Genomic DNA, 19,126 nt, shown 5'->3' with positions numbered 1-19,126 from the left:
TTAAAAAGACATTTGGTTATTGGATAAATAGTTAGTTAGTTGTTCCCAATTCAAATTTTTTTGACGCAAAAAAATGCAAAATTGGCGTTATTTTAACACTCATTACTAAAATACTAAGATTCAGCAAGTGTCAACTCTTTCCAGACAATCTATGCACGTAGGCATATCAGATAACTTCGCGGTAGAGGAGAATTCAGACTTAGCATGGTCTGGACCCGTCCCTAATTCAGAATCAGGCCAGTTAGTTACCACGTTGGACGGTTTGACTCATCCAGTGGTATGGTACACGAATCCCGGTTCCACAGCGGTTTTAGGAGAAAACCCACGGTACTTGAGTGATATCATAATAGACATCAAATATGTACAATTCCACACATCGCACGTTGATTTAACGACAGCAATATGTTTAGAAATATCCCCAAATAACTAACCAATACTGTCTCAAATATTATAATATACATTTAGTCATCGAAGAACTTTGGCACTTTTTGAATGTAAGCAAAGACTTCGACGTTACTCACCTGGGTAACTTTGTGGGTAAAATAGCAACAATGTTACTCAAGTGAGTAACTTCCGAGTCATGCGCATACATTCAATTCAATATCCAAAGTAATGACATAATGTATAATTTATAATTTGCTAGTATTTTACCCGCATAGAAACCAAAAGTTAACATTCTAAAATGGATATATTATGTTTTTACCCATAGATCCTGTTTGTTTATTCCCCAAATGACACTGTTAATACGCACATAGATTGAAACCCATGAAATAGTATGAAACATAGCTTAATTTTAGTAATAAAGCGTGACAAAGTATTCCATAATAACAAATTTGAATGATTTATCTCTCATATCTTATGAGAGTTATATGTAATCCTATGTAATGAATAAAATGTAGGTGAAATAAAATTTAGATATTGTAAATTTTACTTTTCGGGCGAACCTTTACTCCGCTTAGTAATCATGAAGGCTGTAGTCTTCGAAAAGCCAGGAGAAAATTATAATATAAAAACCGCCATAAAATAAAAAAAAAAAAAAATATTTCTAACATGCGCGCAAACATATGAAATAGTGGTCCATATTACAAAACATATGAAATTATTAGTTTAAAGAATTGTGGAGGTCTGTACATTTTATAAATCGTCTATTTTATTGGTTGCTAGGTGCAAATTTAGTTTTTATAAAATATTACACTCTTATGATGGTCAAAGGCATAATAAACATAGGGTTCTTTGAGAGGTATTGAGTTATTTGGTGTAAAAAATATATCATTTAGAATAACAGTCGTCCGGCACTAAACATTCAGACCAATTGAGTGACCTTGGAATATTAATAAAAAAAATACAGTTGAGTCGAGAATCTGCTCCTTTTTTTAAGTTGGTTAAAATAAAAAGGTATTTTTTGAGAATTGGTAACATTTGTAACAAATCTGAGACCTTTTAATTCCTGAAATATGAATTGATAATCGTTTTTTTTTAGATGTGTGTGTATAATCGACACTAGTTAAAAATAGTACGTTATTAATGCACGCTCATGACACTGATCAAGGTCAGGGCTGATCGAAATAATTTAATATTTTCTCAATGGGTTGAATTTGAATTGCAAAAAAGGTGTTTTTAATGGCTTTTCTATTCAAGGATAATCGGTTTATTTACATTTTATCTTGTTGATGTGTGGATTTGCTAAAATTTTAAACCAAGGAATCTATAAGTCTTGATTCGCAAAGTAATTTGACCACGAGAGCTCATACTGCGTAGATCGGACCGCCAACAGCAAAAAAATTGTATAATTGTAAAATGTTGGTAGATATTGTAACTTTTACTTTGCGGATGGCTAACATCTCAGTCCCCCCGTGACCACGAAGGCTGCAAAGTCTTTAAAACGTAGGGAAAAAATTAAAAACCGCGATAAAATCCGAAAAATAGTTTAATTTTCATGTTTAAAATTCGCGTAAACATAAGAAATCATAATTTTACCACGTATATTCACTAATTGTTGCACGATATTACTTATTTAATTTTACATTACAAAATTTGGTATACAATCAGAGACATCTTTGTATTCATAATTTCAAGCCACTCTCAAATAGATTTTTTTCCTGAATAAATTTTAATATTGTGGTCATTTACATTGATGATTTAAAAAAAATACGCCCGTAAACACTGAGGTCGTATTTAAATTGTAATATTTCACGGAGTTTCCACGTTTGTCTCTCGGTTAGCAACTGATTGTGTTGGTTCGTGATTTGCCGCGTTTCGCCGCACACGGTTGCATTGTTGTGATAATGTTGTGAACAACCTTTAGGTAACTTCGGTCACATGTTGTTACGTAACAGATGCCATAAGAACTAAGGACACGTATTTCCGCCATGTTGATTGCTAAATTGTGAAATGTTTTTCAAATTATTGTTATTTATACAGTTTAATCGACGATTTCTTTTTATTCCTGAAACTTATAATTTATTTTATAAGTTCTCGCTCTGTTTAAGTATCATAAAACTACATGCGAGGATTTTTTTTTTTTAAAAGGTTTATACATTTTTTATAATTAATATTGATATACATGTCGGTGACGTAGTTAGTAATGTAGAAATGCGGCCTGTCATCGAACTTTGGTCCTGGTATAGGCAATCCGTGAATGCACCATTAAACATTGAAATGTAATATTATTTATTATATTAACTAGATACAAAGACATTAAACAGTATGGTTAGTTATGGTCTACAGCATCAGGACGTAATTTGAAATTCAAAAAATTAATACAATTGGTAATAAGTGGTTGTCTTATTTGAAATGTCCGTGTGAGAAGCCACAGCATTCATAGATATTATTACAAAAATAATATATTTACAGAAAATCTACTAATATGCGCATTAAAACAAATGGAAAAATTATGAATTATTTACATAGGTGTTTTGCTACTTCACGGTAGATCGAGTAATCATCGCATGTGCGCAAAATTTTTGTAGGACAATTTTGCCAATGTTCGCTCTATATAATCTAAGAACTCTTTGAATATATATGAGTGTTCCTATTTGTTACCTGGTTATTTTCTGATGCACGCTTCCTAGCCCGTTAGATGTTTAATCAATTCCTCTTCCCATAGATTCTATTGTTACCTCAAGTTTTATTTGCACGGTATTTTTTTTTGTGAATTTTCATAGGATCCTGAATGGTTTAATATTTGTTTTGTTATAGGTTTTAGTTTAGATGTAGGTATAAGTTTGTAAAAGCCCCAAATAAACGTTATTTTCTTGTTATTATAGCATAATATACGGTCTCAATGTGCAACATAGGGTAGGTGAGACTGTTTTGTCTGTTCTTACTGCCAAGCATTATTGTGTGGGTACTTAATTGTTGTTGCTGTTGTGTTCAGTATGGAGGATATTTAAATGCAAATAGTTTATTAAATCAGACTTATAAAGACTCAAAGTATGCACAAAAATAAATAATATCACAAGAATTGTTATTAAATTTAAATATTACCAGGTTTACTGTACTTATATTGTACTTAGTTTACTTAATAACTTAATTAATTACACTGATATATTCATTTTAAACAAGAATAACATAAGAAGGTACTGATTAAAAATTATAATCACGGACTAAAGATGTCTAAGTACATTCGTTTATTTTCAAAATATATTTTTGTAAAAGAAATTACTTGAAAGAGTCCAACAAAAAATAATAACCCACAACAAACACTAATTATACATTCTAAATTATTGAAATCAAATCATACACACGCACACATGTTTTTTTACGTCATTTCCAAAAAATAAGACAAAGACATCGCACAACTGACAAATGAATAAATATTAGATTATTTGTTTTAATATACTATTATTATTGTAGTTATATTATTATGTTTTTATTTTATTATTTTTAATTAATTGGCAAAAGGTAACCCGGTAGGAATCGGCTTGTATTGACGTTATGCCACTGGCGAGCAGTTACGTAAATTATTTTCTGAGAGTGTAATAAGTAATACAATGTGTGCAACGTATTTTATTACTCTTTAAATTATAATGGACTAAGTCCATTGCCGTTTATGCACTTGCATTAAAACGATAGGTTAAAACAATACGGGCGCGCTGCGACCGAACTTTATTCTCGATTGGAATATGTAATAAAAATACTAGACCTAGGGGGTACCCAAATTTTAAATACTCAGATATTCATAATTTAAACTTTTGATTTCGCCTTATTTCAGTGGCAGTTTGACAAGTGAGAAACTAATGGAATTAATTAAGCACGGACCAAGAAACTTACAAGACCTTGTTTTGACCGGGTTCCTTTTTTCTTTATTTCTCAGTTCTCATGTAGTAAACACGTATCTTTCACTACCTCACATCTCAGTCAGACATTGTAAGTCGATCATTATTATTTGACATTGAATTTATGTATATTGTAACGTCTTAGCGTAACTTGTGTGAATATTCTTTTGTGAAGCAACGTAGCGTGAAATATCTCTGCGGCTACATCGATTAGTTTAGTCTTCGATCAGTAATTTAGTCACGATTTACTGCTTGTTTCAATAGACGGTTTTCTATGTTTGATATTGTATGGTAAAGTAAATAACATTAGATATTATGCGTTAAGGGCATCAGTATTGTATAGTGAACAGCAATTCATTGCATCAAAGAATTTTGCTATCTCTTTCGCACGCGCTCACCAAAATACCAGTGACGTCACTGGTAAGCGATATAGCGTTCCTTTTTTGAAAATTTAATAAATAATTAAGTAGATACATTTTTATTAGTTTTGAAATACTGTAGTAGTTTAAATATAACAAAAAAAAAAGATAAAAAAGGATTTATTATTAGTACCACGATCATTTGTTTTCATAATTTTAGTTGCAAACATGTTTGTAGTAAATATGATTCCTAGCCAACGTTTTCGTACATCACGCGATACGTGCCGTCGTAGAATTTCGGTATCAACATAAGACAATGTTGCTTGTTTGTTTACGAAAATTGCGACTCAAGCTGTGTACACTGTACATATTATTCATCATAATTAAATGTGGTCTGACAGTGTTATTTTGGTATGGATAATGCTCAACGCAAAACACTTTGGGGTTTTAATAGACTAACTTTGAAGTTATTTATACTCTACATGGACGCCGCCAAAATTAGTTTTAGGGAGGTGCATATGCACCTGCACTCTATATTACATAATATCATTAGGTTTTTTCTTTCTAATTCAAACCGTCCGGCTTTGTGAAAATGCTATATCACATTAAAACCTTTATGGTCAATAGTTCCCATTATTATAGATTTATTCAGCGCCTTATATATTTTGTGATTAATTTTTGGGGTCGTGCTACTTCCACCCCCCTCCCGGAGCCCATGATACTCTATGAAATTGAGTCTTATTCGTGTTTCGTTTTTATAAATAAAAGTAATATTTTTTACAAGCAATTAAATTATAATTACAATTTTTATTGTACACGATTCCATAATTCAAATATTTTTATGGCTTTTTGTATTATTCAAGTAAAATTATGTTTTACGAAATAATTTCTTCATATTAAATGGATGTTAAAGATATATATTTTTTATCTTTAAAATTGCATTTAAAGTAATAATTTAGAGTTTTCAAAATTACATAGTTATAATTAATTATGATGTTGATTCACGAAATAATACTTAGTTCATAGTTTATTTTTTCCTATATTTATTTCGGGGTTTTATCCATAGGAACATGCCAACCCCATCGGAACTTATAGTTTATAGTTGTCCATACGACCTTTCTATTTTTATCTTTAATATTTATAGCATAAAAGACGATTTCTCTCGAAACCATGAGACTTTAAAGAAACAGTAAGCGATTTCTATAGTAGAATTCAACGATACATGACATTGCGTAACTTTATTGGGTTTTTGCTGGCAGAATGCCATGAACCACAGACAACCAGACGAGGAATTGGCCTGTACAAAAATCTGTTTGTTTCTTTACGATTTATTTACACTTCAGTCTAATTTATTTGCCGTTAATTGGATGTTGTTACGTTAGTAAACGCTGTTGTAATAAGATGATAAAAACTGTTTGGTTTGAATATTAAGCTTTAATAGTATTTTGTAGTATAATTTAAGAAGTCAACGATTGTTTTTTTATTAATAATCACACGCAAAAACGTCAGTCGCCTCGTGACCATGAATGCAGTATTCGAAACTTCGGGAATAAAATTAAAACTACATAAAAACCGCGATAAAATCCGAAAACCAGTTTTATTTCAATGTCCAACAGTCTCTATGAGAATAAAAATTACGCAAAATTGTTTATACTGCAGCCAGTACCGTAGCTTGCCATAGCGGGGCCCTATGTCTAAATTTGTTGGGGGCCCTTCAGAGCAGTGCGAAGTTTTAGGTGCCTGCTTAATTTAATATAGGTGTGGACCAAGAGGGGCCCCAAAGTTCGGGGGCCCCGTATTACTCATACGGCTAATACGGCGGAAGCTACGCCCCTGACTACAGCTGACAGTAAGTACCGTGTGGTACCAGTATGTAAACTGGTTCTTAATAAAACAATAAACCCTCTAAAGTTTAGACGGATTATTGACTTTAGACTCTAAATAGTGTTGGCGCCATTGGTGTTAATTCATTGCGGTTGCTAGTTTCAATTAACGGCCATTTTATATGCTTGTAGAGATTATCGTACGCCTCTCATACCTCGATACTTTATCGCATTATACACAAAACCACGTGCTCCGTAGCTGAGAGTAAAAAAAACGCGTGGGCTGATCAATATTCATTATTCTTGACAGTGTGAGGCGATTCGAACACTATGCGTGACCGGTGTTTGGATCTGGCTATTTTTATAAGAGCCGGTATGCAAAACGATTGTTTGTTTTGGGACGATGTAAATAAAGTTAACATTGGAATGGTCTAGCGAGTATATGGGTTGTGATGAGCGAATTTTCTTTGCCAGCAACTATTTATTGGCATGAGGCGTGAGGGTATACGATAACCGCCTTTATCATTACGTATTATGAAACAAAGTCCCCAGCCATATCTGAGCGTTATAAGCTCAAAAAAGACCGAATGGATTTCGACGAAATTTGGTGTAAGTTTGAAATTCAGTGGATATAGGCTACATTTATCCCAGGAAAATGTACAGCGGGACTTTTATCACGCATAAAGTTTTGCACGCAGGCGAAGCCGCGAATAAAACTAGTTTTTAATAAAAGCGACAGGTGTGGCCCATCCTTCGATCGCTAGAAATACAGACTGCATAGTAGTCCAGTAGGATGCAGTGGCGAAAGATGATTTTTTTCATAAGGGAACCCTACGCAACATATAGGTATTAATATGCATAAATGCGGGTTGCAAATCGGTTTAAATATAATTACATTCTAAATAAAGGGAAGCCGGCAGGAATCGGGTTACATGGACCATTCGCCATTGATAGGATGTATACTAATTACCGACCGATCCCAGACCCAGGTTTCTGAGTGATGTTATCGTTTATGCGCATGAGCATACTGTCTAGTCCTCACATCAGTTTAAAAAAAGAATGTGTTATCTCCATAACATCTCATCTATAGAATTAACATGCCTTCAAGCTTGTATACAGTATAAAATGCAAGACATCGTACAGTGAGTTTTGGTAGGTTGAAATGCGTAGTACGAAAATAACTTGGTTCAAGAATGTTCGTTTTTTCTTCGTAGGTAAATTTAATTTTTTGTTTAACGAACGGGTGTACGGTAAATATATGTTTAATCACGTATGTTTTTAGTTACTTCGTTAATTACACATTTTAAATGCAACAATATCTTGAACAATTAGCTTACACAGGAGCTATAAAATATACCAACAGGAAGAGGTCCCCATAATAATTTATAAATAATGTATGTCTACCAACAATATGTTTTTATCATTCAAATAAGTACAAACATGTTGTGCTTATTTTTCACTATAGATACCTACACTGTGTTTATCATTACCAGGTAGTGTTAGGAGCGAGGTTTGCTATTAGATACGTAGTTTCCCTCTGCCGTCCAGGTAAGTATTGGATTTGGGTGATGACATTAGATCGAAGCAAACCGGTTCATTAGTAGAAAAGATACGTGCTCAGTAATGTGATAGTATAATAAATTATATATATAAAAATATTAATTGATATATATAATTAAGTAGAGTACTATCACTTGCATTAATACATCACATTTATACATATTATAAAACAAAGTCCCCTTTTCAGTCTGTATGTTATCGATTTTCTCAAAATCTACTGAACGGATTGTTATGAAACTTAGTATGAAGATAGTTTAAGATTCTGGGAAGGTTATAGGTTTTATATTCCGGGAAAATATATAGCGAACTTTTATCCCGGAAAATTCTTTCACGCGGGCGAAGCCGCGAACAAATATACTCGTATTTTGACAGATCGTATTGCTGAAGGAGTTACTTGAGCCGCTTCCTCATAGCGATAAAATATTCAGAAGCGGTAGTAGATTCATGACAAATCAAGATCTAGACTATCAAAAAACTATCAACTATCAAAGACTATCGGCTGTTTTTAATAAACGATCCCAATCTCAATCTCCAATCCGATTCCGACGATGAACCAATCAAAATAACTCATTTGTGAGCATGTCAAAAATACTTTGTTCTGATTGGTCCAATTTTGAAATAGATCTAAACAACAGATTGGGATCGTTAAAATGGCGGTATTTGAATGAGGAAAATTATGAGTTAAGTTTCAATTTATACAGGGCTGATAATATTATTTATGCATGTTCGCATTTCATGACGTATGATGTTGCGATGTGGTTTCTAATTCGTTATCTCCGCAATAAGGTTTCTTTTGATCTCGCGCACGAATGAATGGCGTCAGAGTTGCCTTATCAATTATATTTATATAGAAACGTAGAATTCTATTCTTAAACCCGTCATTAGACGGCTGCGGTAATTAATATTGCGTTTATTTTGTTATTTGCCTGCGGTTCCTTTCGGGTCCAAATTTTTTCCGTGATGAATATTTTCCCAGGATAAAAAAAGTAGTCTATGACATTCAGGAGTAATGTAGCTTCCTATTAGTAAACAAAAAAAAAACATTTGTTTAGTAGTTTCTCGGATTAGTGCATTCAAACAAACAAACTCTTCAACTTTATATATTAATATAGATTTTAATAATGATTAACGATATAAACAAGTTTGATTAAATTGCATTATTTTAGATTTATTGTAACTTATATACGCTTTCCTCTTGTTAACAATTCACGATTTGCTTACGTGGATTTGGGTAAAATGTAATCATTTCCTAGCAGATATAGGTGTGCTAAATCGGGTGGAACAATAGAAAAATATCGGCCGATCTTTGGCGTGACGTCACCGCTTTTATAGTATAGCGTGCGAGAGAGATAGCAAGGGGCCTTTGCACTTGCAATCTAACCAATGATAAGTGTTAAATACTAATGGCCGTCTTACTTTACGATCGATTTGGGTGCCATTTTCACGTAAAGGTACATTTTTATTGTTGTACAGGTAAATAGTCCATATAGGGTAAAAGTAATTTCAAAAGTAAATTATTTATACAGGGTGTATATACAGTTTAATCTAAACTCGGTTTTTGCTGAATTAGGTTCCCTAAAATATTGGCTTAGTATGAGTTCAGTAACCCAAAACTAGTTAGACTTCAGTAAAACTATATTTTTGATCTTATTGTATTTGGCCAACATTCGCACAATAACTTCGTACAAAATACATTTATAATTGGCACGACGAAGAGAAAGTGGAGTAATGAAAATAACATCGGTGATCGCCTGACCCAGATCTATATAACATAGAAAAAACACGTTCAATGTCAAAAGAAATTGTGCTCTGTCCGGTTTTAATTGGGTTTGAATTGGCTAAATTGCACGTTAGCATCGCGTGGCTCACACTTGCCAAGACTGAGAGCGAAAGTGACAAATTTCAGACGGATTTCTGAGTCACTGAGCTATTTGGTAGGTCAATAGCTTATTTCCGCGTTGCTAGATGTTTAAGATCGGTTTTGGATGAAAGGTGCATCGTATGATTGGCGCAACTTTTATTTATGAATTTGTTTTTGTGTGTAAATGGTTGTAGAGACTAGAGATGTCTCAAATTATGTTTTTTTAAACATACTTATGCATAATATTTTAATTTGTCCAAAGTTTTAATAAGATTGTCATGGTTGATATACCTACGGTTATTCCAGAATTTTAATTAGGCGTTCAACTTTATAGGATAAATGGATAAATATATTCATATTGGGTTTTGCCATTTATTGTTGCAATAATTAGTTATGGCACCATTATCATTACTGTTGACGTAAATATTGGATTGTGTAATACAAAAACCTTATGAAATTACAAAATGGTTTTGATTTTTAGTATTTGTTTTCGGATTGTGCATAAAATAACAGAAATATACTCGTAGCTTACTTATTATCAGACTATTTATTATAATTTTTATAGGCGGCCGGGCAATTCTACATCAGAAAAGTTACATGCTCGTGTTGTTTCTGAGTTGTATAAAACATCTTATAAATTTAATAATGTAACTATTTTTCACGACTTTGCCCTTTTCCAATATCGATTATTGCGTTAGTAGATCTATTTATTGTCAAAATGAATGAAAATTTAATCAGCTATGAAATATGAATGAATCAAAGTTGAACGAAAATATTCCGCGACACGTAGGCCTTGGTTCTACTAAATACATATATCCGCGGCCACTTACGTAGACCGCCGGCTTCTACGTCAATAAAATTTAAAATTCCAACAATGTCTTACAAAGGTAATAAATAAAATTGTTAAATTCGAACAACATCCTACGCGGGACCGAACATTCGCGAATAATATGAATGAATTACCACTGCCTACCCCTAAAGGAACAATCGTGATACTATGAATGTCCAACAGCGCGTCGATCTCGGCTTATGGAGACAAGAAGGAGGAGGGCCAGCTGAAGCAGTACCACGTGGAGCAGCGGTTCGCGGACAGGCGATACAAGGTGACCAGCGCGCGCACATATTTCTACCTCAACGAGGCTTCCTGCGAGAAGAACATGGAAGCATTCCTCAAGAGTATTGATGCTGTAGCAGGTAAATATTGTGCATAGCTCTCTTTACCATGATTGTTTTGTATTTCCGTTAAGATATGGCTTAGTCTCTTACAAAATTTTTTCTTTTATCAATAATGTATCCTACGATTATGTAGCTTCAATAGGTAGATATAGATTTTTTGTGTAAATGATGTAGATAAGAATCAGTTCAGAAACCTTTCCACCCGTCGGGTTGAAATCCGTATAAATTAAAGCAATTTAATGCAATATTGATCACGATCACTTTTAATTGTATAAACTTTTTACAGTGTACATATTAAATGTTTTATTCTAACGTTCAATGTTCCAGGAATTACCAAGAGCACTGGACTGATGGCGGTCAAGTTGACTGCGCTTGGCAGACCGCAATTACTTGTAAGTTCAACTATTAACATTCCCTGACCGTGTTGCGGTATTCAACTATGTTGGTGACATAGATAAGACTTACCGGCAAACGCAGCGTTGGAGTCCACCTGCAAGGTGGACAGACAACTTGATAAAGGTTGCAGGAACGCGCTGGATGCAGTTCGCTTACGACATGTCGAAAACTTTCAGCAGTGGATTTTATGTGACTGATGATGATGATGTGACTTAAATCATAATATATGCCAGTGGAAACGCTACTTTTGCTCGCACACTTAACTGAGTTTATATTCGTCCAATGTGATTAAGGCGAGCCTATGTATTTCGTACTCAATTTTATTCACTTGTAACTTATTGTGTGTTTCGCAATGGTGTTTCGGAATCGAATATTCGCTCAGATAATTTATTACTCCAGGGGTTTTATACCTCGAACCCCATTACAAGTCTAAAAATCCAAAAGTCCAAAAGTCCAACAATGAAAAGATCCTAATTTCATTGTTGATATACGATTTTCGCACCACGATTGCCTTTCAACACCTCTGTCCGATATTTTCTGTGTTTTAAACCTTTGGAACGTTGCCAATTGCAAAGAATAGAAGCCTTACTTTGACGTATTTTGGCTGTAATCCAAATTGCTTTGTCTATGATAAAACGGCAATAAAATAGAGGGATAAAAATAATTTAATACAGCAAAAGGCTTTTCTTACAGTTCTTCATAATTTGAATAGCTTACGATAGCGATTATCATTGTCAAATTCGGATCTAGAATCTTGCTTTGGACTAGCTTCTTCCAGCAATATTTTACTAAATAGTATAACCATTTAAAATTTATTAAATAGAGATCAGTAGAGGTAATTAGACTAAGTAAGTAGGATAAGTAGATTTAAATTTAGCATGGATGAACTTAAATTCTTTTAGGAAGGATTTGAAAGCATCAAAGTTTACATTTACGTATCCCTCAGCAGTGGTTTATCATTCCACAAAATACGCATTAATTTCAGCTGCAACTGTCGGAAGTGATCATGCGCGCTCGAAACTACATGCAGCAGATAGCCGGAGGCACTGGCAACGTCCTCACCCATCACAAGACCATCGAGGACTTCCAGAGGTACTTCGGCGACCACAAGAACAAGCCAGAGGTCCAGGAGTTCATGAAGAAGATCACATCGGACAAGGAAGGGTGAGTTGGGATGATACCAGAGCGGCCACACACTGATGTCGATATTAAAACCTAAGACATGCTAGCTGTGAGTTAAATAATGAAGTTTTAAAGGCTTTTACATAGATGATAACAGTCAAATTTAACTCTTATGTATTTAAATCATTTGAGTGTTAGGAATTATGATGGGTTTGAAATTAAACTAATTTTCGGTATTGAAACAGTAACGACGGACTCTCGCGGTGCAAGGTCCTAACTTATGGTTTTGCATTTCATTTTCTTTCTTCACTGTTTAACATTTAGTATACAGTGTTTTATATTTAAAGTGTTGAGCGTCGTTGCTATTATGTGTGGACAGGCGTCCTTCCATAAAATGTGAATAATGTTCGTACAATATTTCTAAGAATGATAGCTGTTCGAGTAATTGGGCAGCATTGTTTGGTGATAAATAGCTTAAGAACTTTGTGTTTGGCCGCTCATAAAATACCTGTGGGATTCTGGTGACGGTGGAATCGGGAATCTTTTATATGTTTCGGACTCTATTTGTTTACATTACCACTGTCTGCTTCTCCACTATTAGAGAATAAAGGAAGATACTTATTATAATTATTTAAACATAGCCTATAGACCATCATGAGTAATGCATTCCATTTTATTCATTTTATATATTTAACTTTATTTTCATAAAATATCAAAGCCATTGTTGATTTTAATCACACATAAAATTAGCATGCTTTGTCATGGCACGCTGGTTTTAGGAATAATTAGAAAAAACCTTGGCATAATTAGGCAGTAAAAAAATGATGCATGTCATTATGATTGATCATTCATTACCAATGAAAAGATGAAGGTAGTTCAATTTATTTTCAGCGTTCTTCACCTATTCCCGTGGGACCGGTCAGTTGCGACACGTTTATTATTTGTAAGGGCTGAATTGTGAATGTTGCTTTCCATTGGCTATCCATTAGGCGCTGGATCACATCGCTTCACTATCTAACTTCATTTGTGGTTTTCAAGTGTTTATTGTTCATCATCACTAGCGTGTACCAGAAATGTGAATTAATATGTACCCACTTGTCAATGTTTTTTATACTAGAGTAGGTAAACGAGCAAGCGTCTTTTGCTTTATGTAATCCGTTGACTGTACCTATGTACAGTTTACCACAAAATGCGAATCTAATGCAGATGTTTGAGGGAGTTGCGGTGCGTTAAATAAATTCGCCAGTAGAATAAATTAATTTTACAAGCATCGCTTAGCGCAGCTCCAGTGGAAATTATACTGGTAATGTAACATGTTGATAGTCTTGCTACGTATTCCGTATAACAATACTACATTTTACATCTTCGGTGACAACGCAATCTTACTTTAGTTAAAAGACCAGAAAAATCAGGTTATGCGGTTAGTGGGTACATATTTAATTACATTTTTGATACGTGGAAGGTGATTAACTATACAGTTACCAACGATGTAGGCTATATACTTGCTATATATGTAGTGAAGATAAATAAAAACTTTCTGGGTCTTATAGATCCAGAACTTTCCCGTTTAGGTCGAGTTCTAGCTTGATATTTAGAACATGTAAGTTATGTACAAGTCGCCCCATTAGTTTACAATAATGAGGGATAAGAACAAAGAAATTAATCTGCCCACTGCCATTATATTAGTTAAATTTACATACTCTTCGCACTAGTATTAGTTCATTCTGCAAGATGTAAGCGATTAGGGAGAAAGGAGCGTGGAGTAGTAGAGTAAATAATATTAATGGCCGTCTCCTAACGCTACTTTCTTGCATTCTTTCCCTGCTGCTCCCTTTACGTAGTATCTCTGCATACAAAATAGGTATAGGGTTATATTATCATCATGAACCGAAGTTATATATTTCTAAATTTGAAAAAGTAGAGTTTTCTGACTTCGGCCGTACAAGCGAAGTTCACTAACATATCAACATAACAAATTGGTTATAGCTTCGAAAAAAAAAAGTGACTGACCCGCACCTGACTCTAAAAAGTGCAGGCTGCATGTTTTAGCTTTTTATGATTGCTTATTTTCATGAATTGTTGCAGTATCGTCCATCTGTTCCCTTGGTCGAACATTCTAGATGAAGACATGAATCTATCGGACTCGTTCCGCGTGCCTGATCCAAAAACCGGTCAAATGCGTCGGCTGATCTCACAAATCTCCACCAAAGAAGAGGAGATGTTCAGGAACATGTTGCGCAGGCTGAACCACATCATCCAGATCGCAAACGACGCGGATGTGAGGATCATGATCGATGCGGAACAGACGTACTTCCAGCCGGCCATATCCAGGATCTGTCTTGAGATGATGAGGAGATATAATAAGGTTGGTGTTTTGGAAATTTGAGTTGATGCCATCTGAAGTCATTTTTTTAACATGAAGAGATAAATCTTTTTCTATAGTAATTCAGTTATTTTGGCAATTTTTGTAAATATCCGATCTAAACAAAATTTTCAGCTTTTTTTAACTCTATTTTGAAAGGAAACCTCTAAGCTCTGTAAGAGGGAGAAGAATGCCGACATGTCTTAGTTAACGTGTCTAACATAACATCTCTAGTATATAACATCCGATAAGATATTATCCCTAGTAGTAAATATTATACAGACACGTTTCTTCGCAGGACAAATTCCTAGTGTTCAACACTTACCAAACCTACCTGAAGAATACTTACAACGAGATCTTAACAGATCTTGAGCAGGCGCAGCGTCAGAACTTCTACTGGGGCGCCAAGCTTGTGAGGGGCGCTTACATTGAACAGGTAATAATTAATATGATCATTATCAGCTATAGGATGTCTACAACTAAATATAGGCCTTCCAAAATTTTTCACCAATTTTTTGGTAGAGTTCTGCATTCATTGAGTTCAGTACTTTCATCAGAGGAAGTCCTTGCAGGTGGACGTCCAATGATGCGCTTGTATACACACATCTTATCTATAAAATAATAGTCATTTGCATTAGATATACTGTAGATGATAACTTCATGCTCGATGAGTTGGCCAGAGGTGCAACTAATGTACTTACAACTGGATTGATATATAACTAACTTCAACGCTTAGAGTTAAGTAATAATATCAATGGCAAGCCTGGTGGCATATTAATATTTTCCTTATTTTTATTTATAAATTTTATAAAATATGTACGTTGTATAAATTATAAAAACAGAATAAATCATTGTAATCTTGTGTAATATCCACAAGTTATAAGCTATGGAAATTAGGTGTAGGGTTGAGTGTCAACAAATAGAAAAGGAACGAAATACTTGCACTTGACGTCAGCGGGCATTACGATACGTACGAAAAAAGAGATGGAGTGATATCCCCAATCTACGCCTAATCTTTCGTTGCGGGATAATGACATATTAGTTTTCCCTGAGACTCACCGAGCTTCACTGCTCGGTGTCATAAATGCCACCGTTGATCCTGGCTTACAGTGGTAGTGGTCGAATCTCTACGCCTACTCTTGCACGTAGCAATATTTGAAATTTGAATTACTGCCTCATTTCTTTTCGAATATTATTAATGCATGGCCAAATATCTTATTCGATTTTAAAATAACTCAGATGTATTTTCTCCAATGGAAAGACTGAAACGAAATTTTACTCCCTGCACTCTTAATTAAGAATTCGCTAGTGGGTAGTGACACATTCTGGCGGGCTATTTTCCGGGGTCAGCCAATGTCTATCCAGTTAGACAGGTCGGCATATTTCTGGCGACCGGCCAGGGATTTACGACTCTCGCTAGTCGCTATTATATTTGAACTACATTGTAAAATGTATTATTTATAAATGGTTAAGCGTTTGTAATTAGTAACAAACTAGGTCTTGCTAACGACTCGCCTGCGTGAATGCCCTATCCCGGATATAAATAATATTGTGTACCTAGCCAAAATAAAAAGCACCTTATATATTATTTCAGGTCAGGGTCCTTCTGTGTATTTGCGTCTCATGAACATCCAAACATGAAAATATGTATAATTCAAATATCCTAAACTTCAAAACATGCATTCAAATATTCTAACCTCCAAGAAGGGGAGGTTTTTTTTTATTGATTTGAATGACAAGACTAGCTTGCCGTTCGCCTGATGGTAAACGATACGACTGCCCGTAAACAGCAGAGACACCATCCGACACCTTGAATTATAAAGTGTTGTTTGGTATTCCACGCGCTCGCCATCCTGAGACATGAGATGTCAAGTTTTATCATGTCCAGTAGGTACACTGGCTACAATGTAGTACTTCTAACCGGAACACAATAGTGACTACATACTGCTGCTTGGCGGCAGAAAAAGACATTGCAGTGGACTCTCATATATGAGAGACGTACCTCCGGTCAACTTTCAACATAAAGACAGACTTTCGCATTTATAATAATGTATGTAAGGTTCTTAATGGTTTTGTGTTCTCAGGAGCGCGCCCGAGCTGCGGCGATGGGTTACGAGGACCCGACCTGCGAGAACGTCGACGCCACCACCGCCTCCTTCCACAAATGCCTTAAAGAGATTCTTAGCCGAGTTAAGGTATGTATCAATCAAATTATCGTCGCCATCATCAGCATTAGAATCAACGCCATCGGTATCATTAACATTTTTATTATTTGTAGGGTCTTTCTTATCATCACTGACTCTCCAATTTTCATCCTTGTTCTACTTTGTAACAAATATAACATGTACAATTTGGTTTTTATATTTTACGACTGCCTCATAACCAGAAGTCGTACTTCAGTGTTTATGAATATTGTTTGTGAGACAGTAAATATCACTGGATGTTTTAATGGTTTATCGCCTTTGATTAAATAAAATATGACCTAATGGTACTCAAAGTCTATATCTCCAATATCAAATTTGCTTTCCATACCCTGATTCTCAATATTGATATGTCATTTTTCTAACCTACTTACATTAAATATATCTGATACTATGATTCGCGGAGTTCGTCTTCAATATTTAATTTTCTTACCAGGGTGAGCAGAAAGACCGCCTCGGTATCATGGTGGCCTCCCACAACGAGGACACTGTTCGGTACGCCATCCAGCTGATGAAGGAGCATAACATCAAGCCGGAGGACAAGGTGGTCTGCTTCGGGCAGCTGCTGGGCATGTGTGACCACATCACCTTCCCGCTCGGTATGTCTTTTTTCTTTTTTATTTCCTTAGTAGGTAAACGAGCAAGCGGTGTGCCTGATGGTAAGCAGCATTTGCCGCTCATGGAATAATGGAATTCCAGGGACACAGCCAAGCCATTGCCTACCGGCAGTTACTCATGTTATGGTAATGGTCATCGATGTCTATCACTATCTTCGGATCATCACCGGTCGACTTATGATGGGAGAGGTGGGGTATTACCAAATTTGATTATGATAAAAAGTCTGGAATTTCATGCCAGTTTCCAATAAGGCAAAGGTTTTCTATAACCGGCCGGGTTGGATAAACAAAACTGGCTTCAACGTTGCTTTAACACTGCCATAAATAGCAGTGTCTAAAGTACTTAAGTGGCAGTTTGGTTACAAAATGTAATTGTACACTGATGACATACTATGATAACGATGCTATAGGTACTTATAAAGTTTTGTCACACGACGTTTTTAAAAGATCTGACGATGCACATTAAACGGTATCAAGACGCTCAGCAAGCTCAAAAGCATTCGGCAGAAGTTCAACCATTTGCACACGATGCGCAAACGTACGTTTAAAGCGCGTTTATTAGCCTTCGTATCCATATAAACATACATTCTGCTAATACGCGTCGATAACGGACTCAACGAAAGCGGCGGTCGTCTGCTCGTTTTAAATGGTCGTGTCCAAAGGACATTAGTTTTGACGAACAAATGTAAGATTGCAATAATACGCCAATCAGGAGTAAAGGTACTAAAAACAATCCAGTATTCTAAAGGTTTATTTATTAATTTATTTGCAGGCCAAGCCGGCTACTCCGCCTACAAGTACGTTCCATACGGCCCAGTGGTCGAAGTCCTTCCCTACTTGTCCCGGAGGGCGAATGAAAACAGAGGATTCCTCAGCAAAATCAAGAAGGAGAAGAAACTACTTCTCAAAGAGATCATTCGCAGAGTTGTCACCGGTCAGATCTTCTACAAACCAGTTGGCAACTACACACCCGTCTAGATTGTAAATTAGTGTTTGTTTAGTTAATTTATGTTGCAGTTATATATAGGGAACGAATAACGATGTGATAACAGATTCGGAGGGTACAGATGATAAAATAACGATTATAACCGTTATTATTAACGTTGTAACGATTATAGCGGCTGTTTTTATCGTTGTTTTGCCACGGACTTTTAGTTCTTGTAGAACTGTGCGTTGTTTTTAAAATCGCTCATTATTTGTGAATCGTTATTGTTCATTGTCTTGCGTTCTTTGATGGTATTATTTTTGTAGTTATTACTTAATTTGTGTCACCTCATTCTTATAAGCACTTGGCAGATTGGAGACACGAAATTGTTGATTATTGATTATGGTATTACTGAGATTTTTTTATTTTCTTTCTTTGCTTTACTGA

General features: G+C 35.1%; 1 protein-coding gene across 3 annotated transcripts in view; it reads left to right on the top strand.

Annotated features, from left to right (window-relative positions):
• LOC115452039 (proline dehydrogenase 1, mitochondrial) overlaps positions 1-19,126 on the top strand; it is a 45,782-nt gene that overhangs the window by 20,384 nt on the left and 6,272 nt on the right. The window contains exons 4-12 of one of the 3 annotated variants that reach the window (XM_037436717.1): positions 10,893-11,074; positions 11,384-11,448; positions 12,438-12,616; positions 13,466-13,492; positions 14,660-14,939; positions 15,235-15,372; positions 17,021-17,131; positions 17,574-17,736; positions 18,527-18,786. In XM_037436717.1, coding sequence (XP_037292614.1) covers positions 10,893-11,074; positions 11,384-11,448; positions 12,438-12,616; positions 13,466-13,492; positions 14,660-14,939; positions 15,235-15,372; positions 17,021-17,131; positions 17,574-17,736; positions 18,527-18,732 — 1,351 coding nt within the window. In that variant the 3' untranslated portion in view covers positions 18,733-18,786. Of the gene's footprint in view, positions 1-10,892; positions 11,075-11,383; positions 11,449-12,437; positions 12,617-13,465; positions 13,493-14,659; positions 14,940-15,234; positions 15,373-17,020; positions 17,132-17,573; positions 17,737-18,526; positions 18,787-19,126 lie in introns of those variants that run through there. The other 2 variants (XM_037436719.1, XM_037436718.1) reach the window with 2 other exon arrangements.

This window comes from Manduca sexta, chromosome 9 (assembly GCF_014839805.1).
Source record: "Manduca sexta isolate Smith_Timp_Sample1 chromosome 9, JHU_Msex_v1.0, whole genome shotgun sequence".
In the NCBI taxonomy this organism is placed as follows: Eukaryota; Metazoa; Arthropoda; class Insecta; order Lepidoptera; family Sphingidae; genus Manduca; species Manduca sexta.
This window is presented reverse-complemented; position numbering and strand designations above follow the sequence as displayed.